The sequence below is a fragment of the Telmatherina bonti genome (genome assembly GCF_933228915.1).
Source record: "Telmatherina bonti genome assembly, chromosome: 18".
NCBI lineage: Eukaryota > Metazoa > Chordata > Actinopteri > Atheriniformes > Telmatherinidae > Telmatherina > Telmatherina bonti.
This window is the reverse complement of record NC_136616.1, coordinates 17,944,018-17,963,279: the sequence shown is the minus strand read 5'-3', so window position 1 is coordinate 17,963,279 and position 19,262 is coordinate 17,944,018. Positions and strand designations below refer to the sequence as shown.

General features: G+C 39.8%; 1 protein-coding gene across 1 annotated transcript; it reads left to right on the top strand.

Annotated features, from left to right (window-relative positions):
- Positions 1 to 834: 834 nt before the first annotated feature.
- shtn2 (shootin 2) lies at positions 835 to 17,932 on the top strand (the record flags this gene model as incomplete). The annotated part of the gene is made up of 17 exons (XM_079258095.1): positions 835 to 976; positions 2,644 to 2,693; positions 3,016 to 3,076; positions 3,999 to 4,093; positions 4,201 to 4,393; positions 5,272 to 5,369; positions 6,701 to 6,782; positions 9,330 to 9,424; positions 12,775 to 12,927; positions 13,014 to 13,167; positions 15,071 to 15,215; positions 15,408 to 15,466; positions 15,578 to 15,675; positions 15,804 to 15,824; positions 15,928 to 15,981; positions 16,088 to 16,238; positions 17,778 to 17,932. The coding sequence occupies exons 1-17, from the start codon at positions 943 to 945 to the stop codon at positions 17,930 to 17,932; spliced, it is 1,698 nt and encodes a 565-aa protein (XP_079114221.1). The 5' UTR covers positions 835 to 942.
- Between the last annotated feature and the right edge of the window lie 1,330 nt (positions 17,933 to 19,262).

Below are 19,262 nucleotides of genomic sequence, written 5' to 3'. Positions count from 1 at the left end.
TCTCGCCCAGTGATTACTGGGATAGGCTCCAGCTTCCCCGTGACCCTGAATTGGACAAAGCGGTTAAGAAAATGGATGGAAAACAATGTAGCGACCATCTGTTCAAGGATAATTATATAAAACATTAGCCTTAGTGAGAGGGGGAAAAAAAAGCACATAATAACATATATTATCCTTCAAGATTCAAATCTCCATCTGGGACTGAAGCATCAGATTCATACGAGACGTGATCCAAGCTAAATGAAAAGCTGAGAATTAAATGGAGGTGGTACTTTATCCTGACTGGACTCTGGCTGTACTACTACAAATAAACTCCTGAAAGGCAGATGAATAAATAAAAAGGGAGCGAAGATCAGGAATTAGAAGCCTCTAAATTATTCACAGTGGAGGAATATGTGTCACCAGCGTCATCGCTGCCATCCCTCGTTGTCATCTGCTGAACTGTCACACAGAAATGTGGCTCCTATGGTAGGTGACTGGTGTTTCACAGGTCATGAACTCTAGCACAGATGCTAATAGAGGAGTGAAAGCAGCTTTTGCTTTGCCCTGGCTGCTTGAGTGACATTGATCTTGCAGCAGAGAGACAGTGACGTCTCTCAGAGACCCCATGCTTGGAGAAAAGCTACACTTTCCTTTTTTCACTCTGAAAAGGGGGGAGAAGTTCAGACAGCCTCTGTCAGTGACAACAGAAGCAAAACTCTGCAAATATTAGCCGCGGAAAATGAATCCTCAAAACAACAGCAGTGCAAATAAGTTTTATAAAGAGGAGTGACAAGTCAGTTCCTCATTTTCCTCCTAGTTTAGCAGCAGGGGAGGGTTTAAGCACAAATTCCAACCGTTTCTTTCAGTCTAATCTGAAAGCTGTTAGGACAGAAATTAAGATTTTGTTTGTGCTTTTTAAAGCTAGATCTGTAAAACGCTAACACTCATACACACATCAGGATGTGGCTGCAAGACGAGGACAATGCTGCCACAGGTAAGGCGAATATGAAGCGACGGATTATCAATGCCGGTGATTCAGTTTATGAAGAAAGTTTTAGAAGAGCTTCGCATTAAACACTAATGCCTTTTATTTTAAGCAGCTGTTAAATATGGAGATTTTTCAGCTTTTTAAAAATTTTCTCTGCCAATGACTTTAAAATCTTTCCAGATATGTTATACCGAAACATCTGCAGGAAAATGTACCTGCAGTTATAACAAGAATCCATTAGAATAGAATAAAATCCACCAGGTGAGTGTGTTTCAGTGGATGAATGTTGTATGCCATCTATTAGGCTTAATTGTTTTTTTTTTTTTTTCATCTTAACTTTACTTTATTTCTTTGCATCATCAGGTTCAGTTTTTCATTGGTTTGGCTGAGATTCAGGCCAAAACAGGTTCATTAACATTAGCCGCATGACAGAATAACCTGGGGGTGAATTCCTCCTTTGCACATTTTAACACTAATGCACATTCATTTTAATTTAACTGCTTATTTGCTTTTGCACCAATCCAGCTCGTGCGGCTGCTTCGCCACGACTCAGTTTTAGCTTCAGTTTCTCAACTGTGTGTTACTAGTTATCCTTCCATGGCATTATATGACCCGCCGTCTGCACAAAATTAAGGCGAAACAGTGACAAGAATACATATTTTCTGCTGCGAGGTTATAGACAGGATGAAGGTGAAACACTGACTCACAAGCATGTGATTAACTTCCTTCTCTTATTTAATGCATGGCTTTCCGACTACATCAGAGATACTTGAAAAACCTCTTGGTTATCACATTTTACCAAACACACAGTGATATTTATTTTGCTACAAAATGCTTCGCTGACATCTTTCACATTGCCATGGTGATGTCCGATACAGCTGTGATGTCAGGGGTGTCTAAAGTCAGTCTTCACTGGCCGTTGTACTGCAGGTTTTCAATGTATCCCCGCTCCAACACAGCTGGCCTCCATTACATGGATCCAACAGTCTACTGATTCTTTTGAGTCAGGTGTGTTGGAGCAGGGTAACATGGAAAACCTGCAGGACTGAGGACTGGAACTGGACACTCCTGTGTTACATTATCAGGTCTGTTAAAATAGTGGTGTAGGAAGCATCAGGTTTTAGGAAACTGCAGTTTTATGGATCCGCATTTGGATTTACAGAAAAAAAACATCCTTGATGAAATTGGAATTGGAATTGTCCCACTTATTAATTATGGATGAGGCTTGTTTGATGAACTGAACCAATTTGACGACATGTGCTCACATTAAATCTGATGTTTATACTCCTAGAAGTGGAAGTTTAGCCACTCAAATGTAAACTTCATTCTTTGAGATACCTAAAAAAAAAAAAAAAGACACACAGATAGTAATGTAATGAGATTTAAAGCTGCTGGTAGAAAAAAGGGTTTTCATCAGTAACCACGTCCAGTGTCTCGTGATGAGTCAGAGAAAGTGAAACCTGCTCGTAGGATACAGCCACAATTTCATTTCCTTTATTTCTCTCACCAAAAGGCTTCTGAAACTTCCTCTTCCAGTCACGCTGGCAGTGTGTGAGGATCCGTGGTCGTCTTCCCTTCCACTCAGCAATGAACAGTTTCTAGTTTAAGATGCCACAACACATTTCACAATCTGTCTGTTACGTGCAGATAAAATGTTTTGCTTCCCCCCGCAGACTCAGATGGAGAGAGTTATTTATCCTCCGACGATGGAGGAGATATTCAGGTATTGCTGTTACTCTGCATTAGAGGCAATCTGCCCCGGAGGAAACACTGAATCTTACTTAAAAAGATGTAATTATACCTTGTTTTGTCCCTTTCGTTGAAAAAATATATAAAAAAATTATAAATATAATTTTATTCAAAACAAAAAGTAAAACATGAAAGAATATAAAATGTACAAACATGAATATATTAATGAGGACTAAAGATGTTTTTGGACTTTTGCTGTCTGTGGTCCTAAAACATCTTAAATGTGAATAAAATTGAGCATTTGCTGATAGAAGGGTGATGTTTTTTCTATTTGGTTTGTTGGATTTGCTTGTTAGTGCGAGATCCTGGAGAAGCAGAGAGATGAAGCCAATGAGAGACTGACTGAACTGGAGGATGGTGAGAATTCACTTTACTTATACATGATCTTCAAGTCGTTTTTTTCGACAGATGTTGTGCAAAACACAGCAACACATAAAAAAAACACAACACTAGGGAAATCAGGACAAAACTCCATCCGTCGCTTCATATATCCACCCATTTCATTCCTCTTATTCTGGGTTTTGTCAGAGAAGCAACAGGTTTAGGACAGAAACCCAAACATCCTTCTTTAAGCAACATTCTCCGGCTACTCCAGGGGATTACTGGGTTGTTCCTGGATAATTCCTCCAGCCAATTCTTCCTGGATGTGCTTGAAATGCTTTCAGAAGAAGGTAACCAGTAGGCATCCAAGTAGGATAGGAGCTCTACTTCCAGCCTCATGTGGATGATCAAGGTCAGCACCTTATCTGCAAGGCTGATCCCAGCCACCCCCCCCAAAGGAAACACATATGTTATATCTTGTATCAGGGATCTTTTTCCTTTGGTCACTGCCCACATTGTAGAAAATACAGAGCAGTGAGTCAACAGCTTTGCCTTTTGGTTCAGCTCACGTTTTACAGCAATGTGCAACACCCCATAACTTACGTCCCAGCCCCAGTTCATCTGTCCCTCTCTTCTTCAGAAGTTATAATGGGGAGTTAAAGAGGGTCTTTAACTCCTCCATTTGAGGCAGTTACTCATCCCTGACCTGGAGGGAGCAGTCCACAGTTTTCCAGTTGAAAACCACGGCCTCAGATTATGGTGCTGATTTTCCTCTTGGCCACTTTCACTGGACTGTGAACCACTGCAGAGCTCACAGAGCTCACAGAGCCCGGCAGATAAAGTCTCTAATGGACAAAAAGTCCAAAGATGAAACATTTAGATGTGTTAATCTCAAAGAAATGAGTTGAAATGCAGTTTTTCTTTCTATCAATGACAAATCTCTTCTTTTCATAATCAGTTTCCAATCAGCTCCTGAAAGAGATTAATGTACTAGAATTGCAGTTCCAGATTGAGCGGTCATGTAGGGAGAGCGCTGAGGCACTGGCTCTTAAGGTAAATCATTTCGACGCAGTTCTTTCCTTTCCTTTCCTTTCCTCACTGCTTTTCTTTCCTCCAAGTAATCGATCTCCCCTCTGAACATCATCTCTTCTGTTGCTAAGGTAAGCAAAGAGAACAAAGTATTGAAAAGGAGGAGCCAGATGATGCTACCGCTGATCCACGAGCTGCCAGATAACCTGGCTGCTGAGGCCCTTGATGAAGAAACTGACTCCGTGAGTGACGGTGACGTAGTTGATGCCGGCAAAGACAACAGCGAAAATGCGCTGCTGCTCGAAAGTCAAGCCAAGATCACAGGTTAGTCACTAATGACATGAACCCAACTTGATTTAAAATGAAAATGACATGTTTATTATTTCAATCTTTTGCTTAAGGACAGTTTCAGAGCTCCTGATTCCTTCCAGATGAATATCCAAACGCTGAGCAGCCCAGCCAGGAGCAGCCTGATTACCTTTAGTTTTAAGTTAAAGCAAAAACCGTCCAGAAATAACCTGCATTTAACCGTCAGGTTGCATTTAGGCTCATAGGAGGTCAGGAGTTCAGCTATATATTCCTGAACCAACAGTCCATGAGGCTTAAAAGTGTTTATTAATTTTTTAAGATCTAGTTCTATCTATATCTTTCTGCAGGAAGCCAGTGAAGTGATTTCTGAAGGAGGGCGACGTATTGCTTCTCCTGTTGTACTTCATAAGCCGGATGATTTCATGCATTACAATTCTGTTGACATGATTACCATTTCTAGGTTGCAGGCAAATTAAAATGACATTTTTTTAAATGTCTTCTGCTGGAATTAGATCAGCTTGCTGAAATTAATTAACTTGTCAAAAAAAGACACTGAAATTTCTGGAAGAGTTGGATGAGGCGTCCAAAAATGGAGGAAATGCTGATTCTGTGAAATTATACTCATAAAACTGAGTTTGATACAGAAATGTGTTTTTATCCACTTTGTGATATTTACAATGAGTGTGTACAGGTGTTAAATCATCTCTGAAGAAGTCAGATCATCTGCATGTTTTCCACACAGAAAGCCAAAGCCTGTGTGAAACCAGCCTTATGAGGTTTATGTCAGTGTCTCAGTGAGACCACTGATGGTGAGGTACTGTAGGTGGAAATGAGAAGAAGAATCATGTAAATCACAAAGTAAGGTTAAACCCGTGCCTCTGTCTGTGCGTTAGCTTTGCAGGCCTCAGTGGACGGCCTGCTGGCTGAGAAGCTGCAGCTGGAGCAACAAGTGGAGGAACTGACCAGAGAGCAAGTCCAACTCAGAGAACAGGTAATGTTAAAAATAAATAAAAAGAAAGACTGTAATTTTTCAGCCTCTGGGGAATGTTTCAAACATTGATTGTTCGGGGTATTAATTCTAAGCTTTGTCTCAATTAGGGCCGAAAAAAGAAAAAAAAATTCTAAAGTTCTGGTTAGAGTGAAGATGTGGTTTCTATCCTTTTTATTGGAAGCAGGATGCTTGTTCAGACAAGCAGGATAAACTATTGAAACCATATGTACTGTCGACAGGACAAGACAAACAGAAGGGGCAATTCCTGGTCCGGAAAGTAAAAGTCCTGTCCGGCAGCTGTTCCGACCAGTCACCAAATAAGCTGAATTTAATGAGCAGAGTTTATTTGCCAGGTAAAAGAGTCTGTTAGTGAAAACACCTGATCTAAATGTACAAGTAGAGCCAAAAACACGGCAGGACTTTTACTTTCTGGACCAGGAATTTCCACCTCTGCAATTAAATATGTATTTTACTCAAGTGTCCGATCTACTTACCTTCACCTGAAATATACACTATTGGAAAACTGAGATTCTTAAAGTTTGGATGATGAAGGTCATTTCAGGCCGCAGTCATGACGGTACAGTCAGTAAAAACTTATTACTGCAACAATAGTGATCCTGCTAGATCAGCAAGGGCCAAGTAAAAGAGAATATAAGAAAACAGGATTTTAAAGGGTTAAATATCTTCAATGCCAGTAACCGGATAGCAGAAAAATGTATAGATCACTTGTAGCCCACAGCACACTTACTGTAACCTAAATCCTGGCCCATGTGTTGCTTGCTAGTGCCGTAACTGAGCCAGAAGTACCAAAAGTAGTCTGGATTAGGGGTTGATGTGTCTGCTGTCGGAGTAGCGTGTTATCATTAGTGCTCTGGAAGCCTCAATCTGTTCTGAAATGATCCAGAGAACGCCTCACACAGCGACAGCATGAAGGAGGATTGTTTTTTAATCTTTATAATTAGGCTAATTTATTGCTTTTGACTGGACTGCAGACATCTTCCCCGCACAGTGGGGCTGAAAATAAGCTACAAGCTGACAGATGAAAACTGATCAGCCTCGTGTCTTTTTGGCTGAGTCACAGCTGTCGGTGTCACAACCACCTTGTAGGTCAGTAAATATGTGTTTCTGCAAAGAAAAAGAGCCATTACACTCAAAAGCCAGATGTTACTGGTTATAAGTGGGTTTTTGATCAATGTAAAAAGGTTATTTTCCTTCCTGGGCATGTTCATATGAGTAATTCAGTGCAGAAAGATGCATTCATGTTACCGGCAGACTGTTTCATCTGAAGTGGAAATTGTTGTGGCTCCTGAACACTGATGTTTTTCTCTCAGCTTGCTCTAGAGGTTGAGGAGAAAGAGGCACTTCTGCGGAAAATGAGCAAACAGAGCAAGACCATGAATAAAATCAAACGAGGTACACACCCATTATGATGAGTCTGTCATTACTTTAATTATTGATTCATTTGTTGACTTTTTTGTTGTTAACAGAAATGTCCTTCATGTATTCTCTGTGCGATGATGTCTTTTATCCGTCTGTAAATTGCTTTTAGTATTTTAGTTCAAATTTGACCCTAATTACAGACGTCTTGCCATACAATTTTTTTTTCATGTCGAAGTCAATAGATGACATGTCAAATATGAATAAAATGATGATTTATACTTCTCATAAATCAATATTTTATTCACAACAGAACTTTGAAAACATCAGATGTTGAAATCACAACATTTAGCAATTTCTTGAATAAAGTATTGGTTTGAATTCGAAGGCAACAACACATCTAACATAATAAAGAAAAAAGGGTAGTGACAGAGTCATGTTTATCATTGTGTTTCAGCTTCTCTTTTAAAAAGAAAGTCCTTAACATCTGTGAATTGAAGAGATCAGCAGTTTGATGTTTTAGAGCAAAATATCCCATTTTCATCCAATAGATCGATCTGGTCTGGTTTCAGTAAGCGACAGATCAGCCCAGCGCCCTAAATCGTTAAAGACAAAACAAAATATTCAAATTAACAGTTTACAGGAAATCTTAAAAGTAATTTTTTACAAGTTTTTGTAGGTCCAGCAAATCGGGAGATCGGTGCACTGGCACCACCACCGCATTTGTTCTTGCTCTTTATTTAGTCAAAAAAAAAAAAAAAAAAAATAGACAGAAATGACAAACTATGAATAGTATGCATGCACTTGACAAAGTTCATGAGGAAAAAAGTTATAATTTCTGGGTAAGCTATGGAAGCTTTGCTCTTTAATAGCATAATTTTGTCTGTGTGTGTGTCAATTTACCATCCTTCTACTGTATTGTATTGTATTGTATTGTATTGTATTGTATTGTATTGTATTGTATTGTATTCTGCAGTCGTGACTCACATCTGAGAGTGAGAGCAACACAAGCAAGAAATCACACAGTGGGGGAATCATAGATAGGTACTAGTCAAACTGCTGCAAGTTGGATGCAGGTGTTGCAATGTAGTGTTTGAGGAAGTACATTTTTTTATGTTCCCGTCCCTCCCTGCAATAGTCCCTTTGTTAAAATATGAGAAATGATTTATTGCACAATATAGTCGTGGGTGCAGCTTATTCAGTGCTGAATTGTTGCAAAGAGCTGGAGAAATCTTTCCAGCCCAACCTGACAAATAGAACTAAATGTGGAAATGAGTCTTTAGCTTGTTCTTAAAAATAGATAAGGACTCTATGGATCCGAAAGAGTTGGTAGGTCATTCTACCATCACAGAACAATAGAGGAAAAGAGTAAAGCTACTGATATAGCCTGATGTAGTGGTGGTAAATCTGGGCGTCTTTCAGTGGAAGAGCGTAACTGTTGAGAGAGAGCTCAACAGATTAGCTCTAGCTCTAGATTAAAGAGTGAAGGTCGACAGCAGCCATTTGAGTGATTGCTTTGCAAGCTAAAAGCAAGGCTTTGAATTTGATGTGTGCTGCAACTGGAAGCCATTGAATTGTAATTAGCAGCGGACAAACATGAGCTCTTTTGGGCTGGTTGAAGACAAGACGTGCTTCTGGATTATTTGCAGGAGTTTAAGGGAGCATGCAGGCAGATTTTCCAGTATGGAATTGCAGTAGTCAATGCATGAAATGATCAGAGTCAGAAGTAGGACATTTCTCCCAGCTTGTCTGGCCAGCTCTCCCAGTTCATCTGAGCGGCTCCTGGAGCATTCCAATGCTGGCTGAGAGAGTATTTCCTCCAACCCATTCTGTTTTTTCCACTGACCATCCTCCCAGTTGGATGTGGAACACTTCAGCAGGGAGATGTCCAGGAGGCATCCTAACCAGATGTCACTACGCCACCCAAATATATGTATATTATACAAGCTTTACAGTCATAATCAACAGAAAATATGATGCTATATTGCATTTTACATGAAAATCTCCCCGCTTTAGGCTGTTCTAGGAGTTTTTTCTTTTACTTTATTCCTTTCCTATAGAATTCTCTTGTTATTGATCATAGACATCACGCAAAGCCAAAATTTATGTAACAGTTGGGTAGAATATCTTAATTTGACCCATATACTGAAATAGCCTTTTGCAGACTGTGGAGGTTCCACACATTTTTACTACTGACAGCATCGTCCTCTCTGAGACTCTCTTTTCAGTCTAAGTTACGTAGTTAACCAGCTAATCTAAATAGTTACAGCATGTTCTCTAGCTGTTACTTGTTAAGGCCAATGTGCTGTACCAACTTTCTAAAACACATTGCTGCAATTAAGCTCAAGTAACCTTTAAGTTTTCATGAAACTGCTTAAACATTTGACATGTTTTCATTGTAAATGAATTATCATTTTATGAAAGGTCTTAATTGTTCTCCCCTTTCATGTAAATGTTACACAGCTTCTAGTTTTTTGGCATTAGGGTTGCATCTGGTAGAAAGCACTGCTTTGGTCATGAACATCATGCACGGCATGTTTTTAACCATATTTAAAGGTTTCCTTCTGTATGTTTTCTGTGCAGTCTCCCAGCTTGTCACGGAGGAGTTCACAGAAATCTCTCAGAAACTGGAGCTGGAGCAGGGCCTCCGGCAACATGCTGAAGTCTTTGCCCACCAGGTGTGTGCTTGTGTGTGCACACGTGTGTGTTTTCGGCATTTCACAAAATATTTCTGTCACACATTCACACCTATAGATACTGAGGGTGACAGGTCGTGCCACAGGAAGGCGGAAGAAGTGTTGGCACTGACCTTCAGGCAGCTGCGGTGGACGAGTGGACGTACGGACAGAGGGGAGGGACAGGAATACACAACTAGACACACACAGCAGAGCAGCAGAGGTGGCAGGACGTCATAGGGGGTCTTCGTGAGGTCTATTTTCTTACTGAAGGTCAGTCTCAATGAGACTGGCATTCACACACAAGACAAAAGCACAAACACACACTTGTACACAAACAGGGAAAACATCAATTCACTTAAATCCTCATACCCAAACAAACACACACACAGAGGACACATTTTGCTGTCCCAGCTGCTCCTTTAATGAGGGGCTTTTCTTTCAAAGCATCTCTGTTCCTTTCCCATTTAGCCCCTCCCTCCACCATAATTAGTGGTCATCATTGCTGCTGTCGGAGAATAGTGGTCTTTAAGCACAACCTGTCTTTGCCTGACACCTTTATGTTTTTTCCTGAGCATATAGCAATTGTCGCCTTTGTGCGCAGTGTCCTCCATTTACCGGACAGGCACACAATGGGCTGCTTCGCAGGGGTCCTTACCTGTGAAAAGGACCCCCAACTCTTCACACAATTCTGCCCCTTTACTCTCAATTCATGGTAAAATACCCCCCCCCCCCCCCCCCCCCCCCCCCACCAGTGCTGAATGCCTCTTGTGTGCACTGCTATTTGTGTGTTTTCATGTGTTTTGAAAACAACAACCATTCACACCTCTTCTCCGTGATGCATGGTGGTATAATGATGCAGATCCTCAAACAGGAAGCAATTTGGAGCTTTTGTGTGTGTGTGTGTCTTTGTTTCTTTTTTTCCTTGTCTGTGTGTTTGAATCTGGGTGTGTATGAAATAACTGTGCTAATTGCTGTGTGAAAACTGCTCTCTGCTGAAGAGGGACCACAGATCAGAGCGGTGCAATTTGCAGTGTGAAGCTGGTGTGCTGCATGTTACTGACACAGAGCTCACAGGGCCTGCAAAAAAAAAAAAAAGAAAGAAACTGAAGTGAAAGCCACTTTCTCTCACATTTCCTCATCTTTTTATCACAAATCTACTCATGTTCACACAACCGAGAATACTTTACGGATCCGACATGACCAGAGTGCAGCAGCGTTATTTTCTCAGTGCTGTCTGTGAATTAGTGGATATCAGAGACAATGATGCTTATAGACTTGAAAATGTGTTCACAAAGCAAAGCAAAATAATTTCTATAGCACATTTCATGTTCAAGACAATTCAAAGTGCTTTGTATAAAACGTTAGAAGCATTCAATCAGGGCGAAGAGGAAGAATTGAAAAGTAAATGGAACAATGTAAAGGCATAAAGTTGCTTTCAGTAAAAGGTCTGATCAATTCAACCAGGACAGAATTAAATCAAAATTAATGATAACATTGAAGTTTAAGAACAAAAATGAATATCTTTAACACAAGTCCAACTTAGCCAATTTTCCCATTGGACAACATCAAGGCTAAACTCATTCATTATTCTAACCGCTTTATACGATGAAGGGTCGCGGGGAAGCTGGAACCTATCCCAGCAGACTTTCGGGCGAAAGGCAGGGTACACCTTGAACAGCTCGCCAGTCCAACGCAGGGCCACACGAAGACAAACAACCACACACTCACTCTAAAGAGCAATTTAGAGTAACCAATTAACACAACATACAAGTCTTTGGACGGTGGGAGGAAGCCGGAGTACCTGGAGAGAAGCCAAACATACACGGGGGGAACATGCAAACTCCACACATAAAGGCCACTGTCCAAACCTCGCCCCAGCTGAGGATCGAACCAGCTGTGAGGCCACAGTGCTACCCACTATGCCACCATGCAGCCCATGAAGCTGAACTGAAGATACAAAATGAAATCCATCAGTTTGTTGTTAGTCAGAGAATGAATCTCTACAGTAAAACATGGGGGAGGTTGTATCATGCTTGATGGTTTAAAGGCATCAAAGCAGTGATCAAATCGGACGCTCAACCAGGTATTTTTAGACAAAATATGTTCTGTACCCTGAGATTTAAAGCTAGGTTTAAGGATAAGGTTGTAGTCTTGAACATGTCAATAGCCCAGAGCAAACATTATTGGTGGAACCAATAATAAGCCTGGTCCAAGGCCAGCACACTTCTTTTCACTGTAAAAATGATGAAGAATGAATGAATATTATCTCATGATAGAGTGTTTATAACCGTGTTGGTCCACATGACAAAACATCCACATTACCGATATTTTCCTTCCTTTGTAATCTGCTGCTTCCATGGCTTAAAACCGATGACTTTTCGACTCTTTCTACTCGACTCTCACCTGTTCTCATGCAACAGTGTGGGAGTTTATAGTTCTGTCCTTGCTTCACTGTCCTGCAGGTTTTTAGATGCTTTGCTGCTTCAACGCACTTGAATCAAATGAATGGGTCTTTGTGCAGAACTGGTTACCTTTCCATGGTGTACACTGCCTCTAGCCCAGTGATTACTGGGATTGCCACCAGCTTCCTGGCAACACTTAAATTAGGCGAAGTGGTTAAGAAAATAAATGAATGAATGAATGTGCAGAAATTGACAAGAAGCTGTTGGATCAATTTTATTTGAATCAAATGTATTGAAGCTGAAGAACCTTTAAATCCTGCAGACCAGCAGCCATTGAGACGCCTGGTTTGGTGGATTGTGTTGAACCACAAACTCTGAAATGCTGCTGGGATAGGCTTAACTGGAACAAGTGGTTAAGGAAATAGATAGATAGCTGGATAGTTATTTAGTTATATCCTTACTTACATGATAGATCTGTCAAATACATAATTTTATTTTAATAAAAACAGAAACATAAGCACTTGACAAAACATCATGAAAAAGATCAAAAGGTTTATTTACGACAGTGTTTTTTATTAAGGAGCTTTACTAATTAACTGCAACTGGTATTTTCATCTGTCACACCACTGAGGACCAAATCCCATTTGCAGTGAAGAGAGGCAAAGCTCCCCTCTTTTTTCCATAATGGAGGGATAATGATGCTCTTTGCATTTCTACCACTCTAAGTACAAGCTGATGAGTAATGATCGTGTCCAAGTTATTGCTCAGTCAGACACTGAAAACATTTTGTGTGCATTGTGACAACCTCCCGGGGAGACTCACTTCATTTGTCCGCTAAAATGATCATTGTATTGGATGTATTTCTTTCCCTTTGTTTTCTTAGAAGCGGATGTTTAAATAAGACTTAGTGGAAATGTTAGAGATGAAGGATTTATTTTGTCTCATCAGATACTGGTGGAGCAGAAGGCTGACAAGAGACAGAGCGTGATGGAGCGGTCGAGCCTTGATACCAGTATGCAGCTACAGCTGCAGCAGGCGCTGGAGCAGATTTCCCACATTAACACAGTGCTGCGTGATATACAGCTCCACTACCAGGATCAGGTGCGCAAATGTGCCAAGACAGAGCAAGACGTATATTCTGTTCATATTCCGCATCATGTCCCAGTTTGTTTTCCCCCCTTGATCAGGTAAAACCCAGTAAGGAAGCTACAGAGGAGAGCAGTGTCCTGTCTGAGCTGCAGAACCTGAGAGAGCAGCTGCAGGCGAGTGAAGAGGAGAGGAAGACTTTGGAAATTCACCTGTCTGAAGCTAACACGTCTGTCACACAGCTGCAGGAAGAAGGTAGCAACAATATCAGACAGAATTACCTGCGGGTCCAGACAATCCGTGGGCGGGATGTGACAAATAAATATTTAGTTTACGCAGTCTAAGTACTGTCACATGTTGTACACCACTGGAAAGATAAAAGATTCTCAAGATTTGAATGATGAATACTATTTTAGGCCATAATCACAAGGCTGAAATGGTATTAACAGGGTTATGAATAAGTCATAAACACATATTTTAGACCAGCAAAAAAATGCAATTTATCTTCAAGCCACACTGTACAAAACCTGTTACATAAGCAAGTAAATGCAGTCTAGTAAAATAGTTGCTCCATAATAAGTCTTTTATCCATAAAAACCTGTTTTAGGCAGGAAAATCTGGATTTTAATTGGTTAATAGGAATTTATCATGGCATCCACTGTATGGAATCAGATTTGTTTGAGAATCTCCAAGCAAAACTTTTTAAAACTCAAACAAAAAAAAACAAAACAATTACAACCAAAACTTTCTAAAACTTAAGTAAAATAAATGATCTCAAAATCAAAAATGATCAATAATCATGAAAACTATTAGGCCTTTATTTAGTTAAATTGAGTAGCTTTGTTTGCAGTTTCCTCTTCCTCTTTCTCTGTTCTGTCTATTTGGTTGCCCTTCACAGTATTTGGTTTTGATTCTCGATTGTTTGGTTTAAATTCTGACACAAAGCTTTCATGGACGGACTCTTTTCAGGGGCGCGTTCCGATTAGCTGGTGAGTTTTTGAGTGACACAGCTGTAGCCCAATGAGATGTACAAACACTTTCATCAGAAATTAAACCAAAACAATCGAGAATCAAAACCAAAGACTGTGAAGCCCAACCAATAGAGAGAAGAGAGAAAGAAGAGGAAACTGCAAACAAAACTACTCAATTTAACTAAATAAAAGCCTAATAGTTTTCATGATGAATGATCATTTTTAAGTTTGAGATCATTTATTTTACTTAAGTTTTAGAAAGTTTTGGTTTTCATTGTTGTTTTTTGCTTGAGTTTTAAAAAGTTTTGCTTGGAGATTCTGAAACAAATGTGAGACCCACTGTAGGGTCTCAGTCATGGATGGATGATGAAACATTGGGTCATTCAAGCACAGATGAGTAAAAAGGCGCCGCGCTCTTCCTCCTCAAAACTTAGAAACAGAACAACCAAAACCATTCAGATTCAGATTAGGCCTGCATGTAGTTTGCATTTGCTTGCGCTCACTTTATAAATTTCATTTTATAGCTGGTTCAGCTTTTTCTTGCTTTATCTAATTAAAGGTACTTCTCTATTAAGTAGTTTTTTTTTTTTTTTTTTTAAACAAGTGTGTTTCATAACTTATTGGTTGTTTTAAATCTGATTTTGGCCAGTTTGCATTTTGTGTTTCTTGCTTACATCTTGATGGCTATACCAATTCTTTGTCTCTTGATTTAATTAAATTTTGTCATGATTGTGTTCAGTTTTTTTTATGTTTTGGTTTAGGGATTTTTCACCTTCATTGTTGGCACTTTGGCTTTAAATTTCCTTCATGCTCATTTTGTTTTTCATGTTGTGGTTTTTGCATAATTTTCTCACAGTTCAAGCCCGTTATTTTTGGCATTTTTGTGTTTAAATGTCATTTTTTGTGTTTTTTTTCTGCTATTTTGGTCATTTTATTCAGTAATTTTTATTTTGTGTCTCCATGTTTTTCTCTCCCCAAACAATTGGATGGTGTAAACTTACATAAAAGGGCTAAAATTTATTTCAGAAAAAACTACATGGGGCGGGCTTATCAGAAATATACTTTTTATGCTGTGCTACAAATGTTATCTGTTCACATTCATATCATCACCTTTTAGAAACATGTTTTTACTGTCAATCTGTGTTCAGATTGTTCAAAAGTGGGCTAAATGTTTCTTTCCCTTTAAGTGATACAGGTACGAGAAAAACTGAACAAAGAGGATAAAATTAATGAGTCGGTGGCTGAATCCACTCCTGCTCCTGCTCCTACTCAAGCTCCTGCTCCGCCACCACCTCCACCTCCACCACCACCTCCACCCACTCCTGCCCTGAAGTACGTCTAATACCAGATATTTCTCTTTGCTAAAATACCTGAAACTTTAAATACTTTTTCCAGAGATTTTCTTCTTGTACTGGCCAGAAAAACACTCATGAACATTTGAAATGAGTTTGTTTGTTTATTGAAGTGGGAAAAGTTCAACGCTGTAAAGTAATTCCTGTCGCATTTTTCTCCATCTCCGTCTAGTTTACAGGACTTTCTGAAAAGCAGGAAGAAAGATGGAGTCAGAGCAGCTGATCAAAACAGTGAATCCACTTCATTTTATATCATTCCATTTGAATCCAGTGTAAATTTTAAACTTAGTGAGGTTTAAACAGGTATTCATTTTTTTTTTTTGTATTTGTCTTGTTTTTGAGAGTCAGCACCTTTGTCTGACATGAAGGCAAAAGCAGTGGATGAAATGATGGAGAGGATAAAGAAAGGCATCATCCTGAGGCCCATCAAAAGAATACAGGTGAAAAAAATCTCCTATTTACTCACATCTAAAGTCATTAGAGGATAATTTCATCAAAAGAGGCTCCCATAACCACAATGACCACTTTATTTTGCACGATAACAACATTCTGACTTTGTGGCTTGCAGGAAGACGACAGCTCCTGGAAGGTGAATTATCATTGTCTTTTTTTTTTTTTTTTTAAAGAAATATAATAGGACACATTTTCAGGTGTTATAACAAAACATTTAATCTAACCAAATCTTGTCACAGGATCAAAAAAGTGAAAACAGAAAATCAGCCATTGTGGAGCTGAAAGGAATGCTGGTAAAACTTATGAGATCACATTTAATGTTAGATGTAAACCAGATAGTTATTTATCTGAATCTGTAGATGGGTTGCTATCTAAACGGTTTTACCATTTGCACATCAGGACAACATGAAACGCCAGCACCACTGCAGAGTACCGTCCAGGAGGGGACTCAATCGACATGTTGCCGAGGCAGAGCTCCTGTCGGTGCTGCAGAGGCGGAGGCGAGCGATGGGGGAACACAATGACCAAACGCCATCAACTCAAACATTTGGTACGTTGATGTTACATGTTGCCAGTTTAGAGATAATATGTCTAACTGACACAAAAGACTGATCAAGATACAAATTACACTTACTAAATGTGCCTATTGAGGCAGTAAAATAATAGAATATCTCCACACAAGGCTTAGAAAATACTACAGCTCCACAGTGATCATCACGGACAGCAGACAAGCTAGGTCAACAACAACAATAACAAAAAGATCCCAGGCACATCACAGACAGCAGCTGTATAATTACAAGCTGACAGATGTCAAGATGGCCAAAAAGACAATGATTAGAAAAAGAACAGGCATCAGGGAGAAAGTCATTTATGTCAGCAGAACTTGTGCAGAACCGACTCAGTGTGCTCCCAACGTTTGATGATGATTGCTGTCTTGTTTACAGTACGTAACGTTTGTCACTACGTAGGAGTGTTGCTAATGTCTGCTGTAAAATCTGGAGTAATAAACAGGAGAAAAAAAACACCTAATGTAAGAGCTTCGAGGCCATCATTTTTATCATATGCTGTTTAATGCGCAATTATGCTTTTACAGTTCCTCAAATGTGGGAGTTAGCGCGTAAGCAAAGGTCAAGGCAGGAATGAAAGATCAACTATTAATTTAGCAACTACTGGAAAGGAAGACTGACGGTGCATAGTTCTCTTTTCTGCTGACACGTTTCTGTCATTGACTACATGACAGAAAGTATGATCTACTTTCAGACTCACACAGCTCTGCTGGCTTTAAAGGTAGAGTATGTAAGATTTTCAATATTTAAAAAAAAAAAAAATTAACTAAAAAATAACTACAATCATAATTAGATAGTTTTTTTTTTAAACATGGAGGTTCCAGTCTGTTCATATTTGATGTGTTATTAAATTACAAGTTTAATTAATGACAAAGACCCTTCTTAAATGTTTGCCTACCAGTAAAAAAAAGGTGCTTTTTGTCATTTGTCATTAATTAAACTTATAATTTAATAACGCATCAAATATGAACAGACTGGAACCTACATGTTCAAAAACCTTTCTAATTATGATTGTAGTTATTTTATCAGTTAATTTATTTTGAAAATATTGAAAATCTTACATACTCCACCTTTAACATCCCATCTGGACCTCTATCAAATATCTGGGCACATTGTCCCATGTGCCGAACGTAATAACCTTTTTGTTAACAGATGGCACAGCACAGCTTCTCCCACCCAGGCAGAAAATATAGCGTTTTTAGGTCACAAAAACTTTGGCCTCTGTGTCCTGAAAGGCATGTATTTGTGGAGCCTCAACAGTGATGAAACACTCAACGTAAGATTGGCTAACCTCATCGCAAATGCTTACCATGACCTGTGTAGCAGAGAAATTTGAAGTGGCGGTAGCCTGGATGTGATATGAGATGAAAAAAGAAGTGAATATCCAGAAGGCCAGAAACGTCCTACCATCCTGTATTTTTTGACTGCAGTAAAGATCTTTATTCTAACCTGTTATATCTAATCACTTAGTTCTTACATTTGGGTTTGTGCTTAACACGAATATGTGCTGATGTTTTGGTCAGATCTGCACCCAGGGCAGCAGTGTGTCCCAGCAGGCAGTGGTCCCTGGGCAGGAGAGAGCGGAAGTGCTCCTGTGCTCCGAAGGCTAAAACAGAACAGGGAGAAGCGAGACTCTCGCATCAGAGCATCGGCGCTGATCATCAGCAATCAAGCCTGACAGGAGGAAGAAGAAGAAGAAAAAGCCTTTTTTCGCTATTTGTATCTGCCTTTGTGGTCTGTTATTATTACATGTCAGAAAACTGCAGGCTGATTTTGGTCTTTATTGAGAAGTTCTAATAAAAGCTATTGTGTGTTTGTTTTATCCACATGGTAGTGCCAGGCAGAGGGATCATAATGCAAACAAACAATAAACCCCTCTTTTAAAACTAGAGGAAATGAAAGCAGAGCATTTTCAAGTGTCATTTAACCGAGGTCTGCAAAAAGCCAGCGCTCCACACGTGTCAAAGGAAACTGAGCTCTTTCAGACATATTTAATGTCCAGCATCACGCCACAGAAAAGAGAAGAAAAATAGGCAGAGGCATTAAAAAAAAACCATCACTTTGAACACCTTTACCCACTTCTCTTAAAACTCGGTCCGGCACCGGGATGGGAGCTGCTTTTTATTTTGGCCCATTAAAGCTGTCACACCCAGAGCCCAGAGGCGTTGCTGAGATAAGAGCCTCAGGTGATCTGTGGCCCCTTTCTTGAAAGTTTTTGAAACGCATCCGGCCGCCTTTTGTTTTCTCACCTCTGCACAGATACGGCAGATATGGGCATGCATGAATGAGCACACACACCTTCACACAATGCTATCTATCGGCACATTTACCTTTGTTAAAAGCTTTTGAAATGGGGATGAAATTACTCTCACCTTTCACTCTGACACCATTTTAGTGTCTTCACACTGTTTCACATTATATATTTAGTTTATTTAGCACTTTAATAGAAGGTCTGCCTTTTCACTCCCAAGCATACATTTTTCATTGTTGTTGCCCTCAATCTCGAAGGTGTCAGCTTTGGAAATACACTGTAGTACTATATGTTGTCCTCTTTTTGTTGTTGACTCATGCACATGTGTGTGTGTGTGTGTGTTTGTGTGTGAGAGGGAGAAAGTGGAGGTTCAAAGCACAATCTTCATTATTACAGATACTAATATTAGGAAAATATGTCTCTGACCTACCAAAGGATCACACATGTTTTCCTAGACCTCAATAGGCGTAGTTTTGAACCTTGTTAACAGATCTGGATCAGGTTTTAATGAGGTATGTTGATGGGGAGTCCTGCGATGGACTGGCGAGCTGTCCAGGGGGTACCCTGCCTTTCGCCCAAATGACTGCTGGGATAGGCTCCAGCTTCCCCGCGACTCTTCTTTGGACTAAGTGGTTAGGATAATGAATGAATAAATGAATGTTGATGGGGCACAAATCCCCCATCAACAATGTGGTGAAGGATGTTACTCTCCCCAGATCATCAACTAAAGTCTCCAAAAGGCACGGTCAGGCTGCTT